Genomic DNA, 920 nt, shown 5'->3' with positions numbered 1-920 from the left:
CACACACACACACACACACACACACACTTCATGAGTTCCTTATAAAGATTGTTCTTTCTTACTGTTCACAGCAGAGAGTGAAACAATTGTAATTTAAGTTTCTTAAATGTGAAAAATTGACAAATCTACAACAAATAAAATATATAATAGTTTTGTTCTGATGAAGTAAATACCTTTTCCCCTTCGTTCATGTTACATGAAATCCCTTTCAGAACCAAATCTAAACCTTTTCTGTAGCGAGTAGCATAGTCCTTGAAATTAACTACACCTTTATCTGGCCACGATTTTGGAGGTTTGTGGTCTTCAACATTCCAAGGAGCCTATTAGGGATACCAGAAAGTGCAATATAACTTTATTAGTGTAGACTTTACTATGTGCAATATGGCTGCAGAAAAAATAAAAGTGCATTCAAAAGGCACAGAGACATTACTTAGTTAAGACACTGCTAATACATTTCTTTCTTAGTATTTGCAACTTTTTTACTGTCAAATGGGTAACAGATGAGATTTTACCATATTCTGGAACATGTGCATTAAGCTCAAAAACTATTTGAAAACTAAGCTCCATTTCTTCCACAGTTCAGGTTTTGAAACATATTCAGAATAATACATACACACAACATATTAAATTGTTGTAGTAATTCTTTCAGCACAGGCTCGGTCCCTGCGATTGATCTCGCAACCATTTTGTGCTTGTTATAATTTCATGCTGTAACTTTTAAATTAGTTGGCGAATGTTAACAAAATTTGGCAGATTATCAGTAAACATTACAAATGCTCTCATACGTGAAATATAATTTTTTTTTATTAGGTCTAAAGGTTTGTAAAGCAATGTTATGTTTTTCTCGTGCCTTTTTTTTCCTTTTCACATGTTGCCTATCCAACATGCAAAGTAATTTTCATTTTAAGATTAAAAATACT

General features: G+C 32.4%; 1 protein-coding gene across 2 annotated transcripts in view; it reads right to left on the bottom strand.

The window, feature by feature from the left end:
- Nucleotides 1-920, bottom strand: part of LOC106463278 (multidrug resistance-associated protein 1-like) — an 84,440-nt gene that overhangs the window by 7,665 nt on the left and 75,855 nt on the right. For both annotated transcript variants that reach the window (XM_013923293.2, XM_022390722.1), the window contains exon 24: nt 174-320. In XM_013923293.2, coding sequence (XP_013778747.1) covers nt 174-320 — 147 coding nt within the window. The remainder of the gene's footprint in view (nt 1-173; nt 321-920) is intronic.

This window comes from Limulus polyphemus, unplaced genomic scaffold, assembly GCF_000517525.1.
Source record: "Limulus polyphemus unplaced genomic scaffold, Limulus_polyphemus-2.1.2 Scaffold1365, whole genome shotgun sequence".
NCBI classification, from domain to species: Eukaryota; Metazoa; Arthropoda; class Merostomata; order Xiphosura; family Limulidae; genus Limulus; species Limulus polyphemus.
Note: the sequence above shows the minus strand (reverse complement) of the source record. Positions and strands in the feature narration are given on the sequence as shown.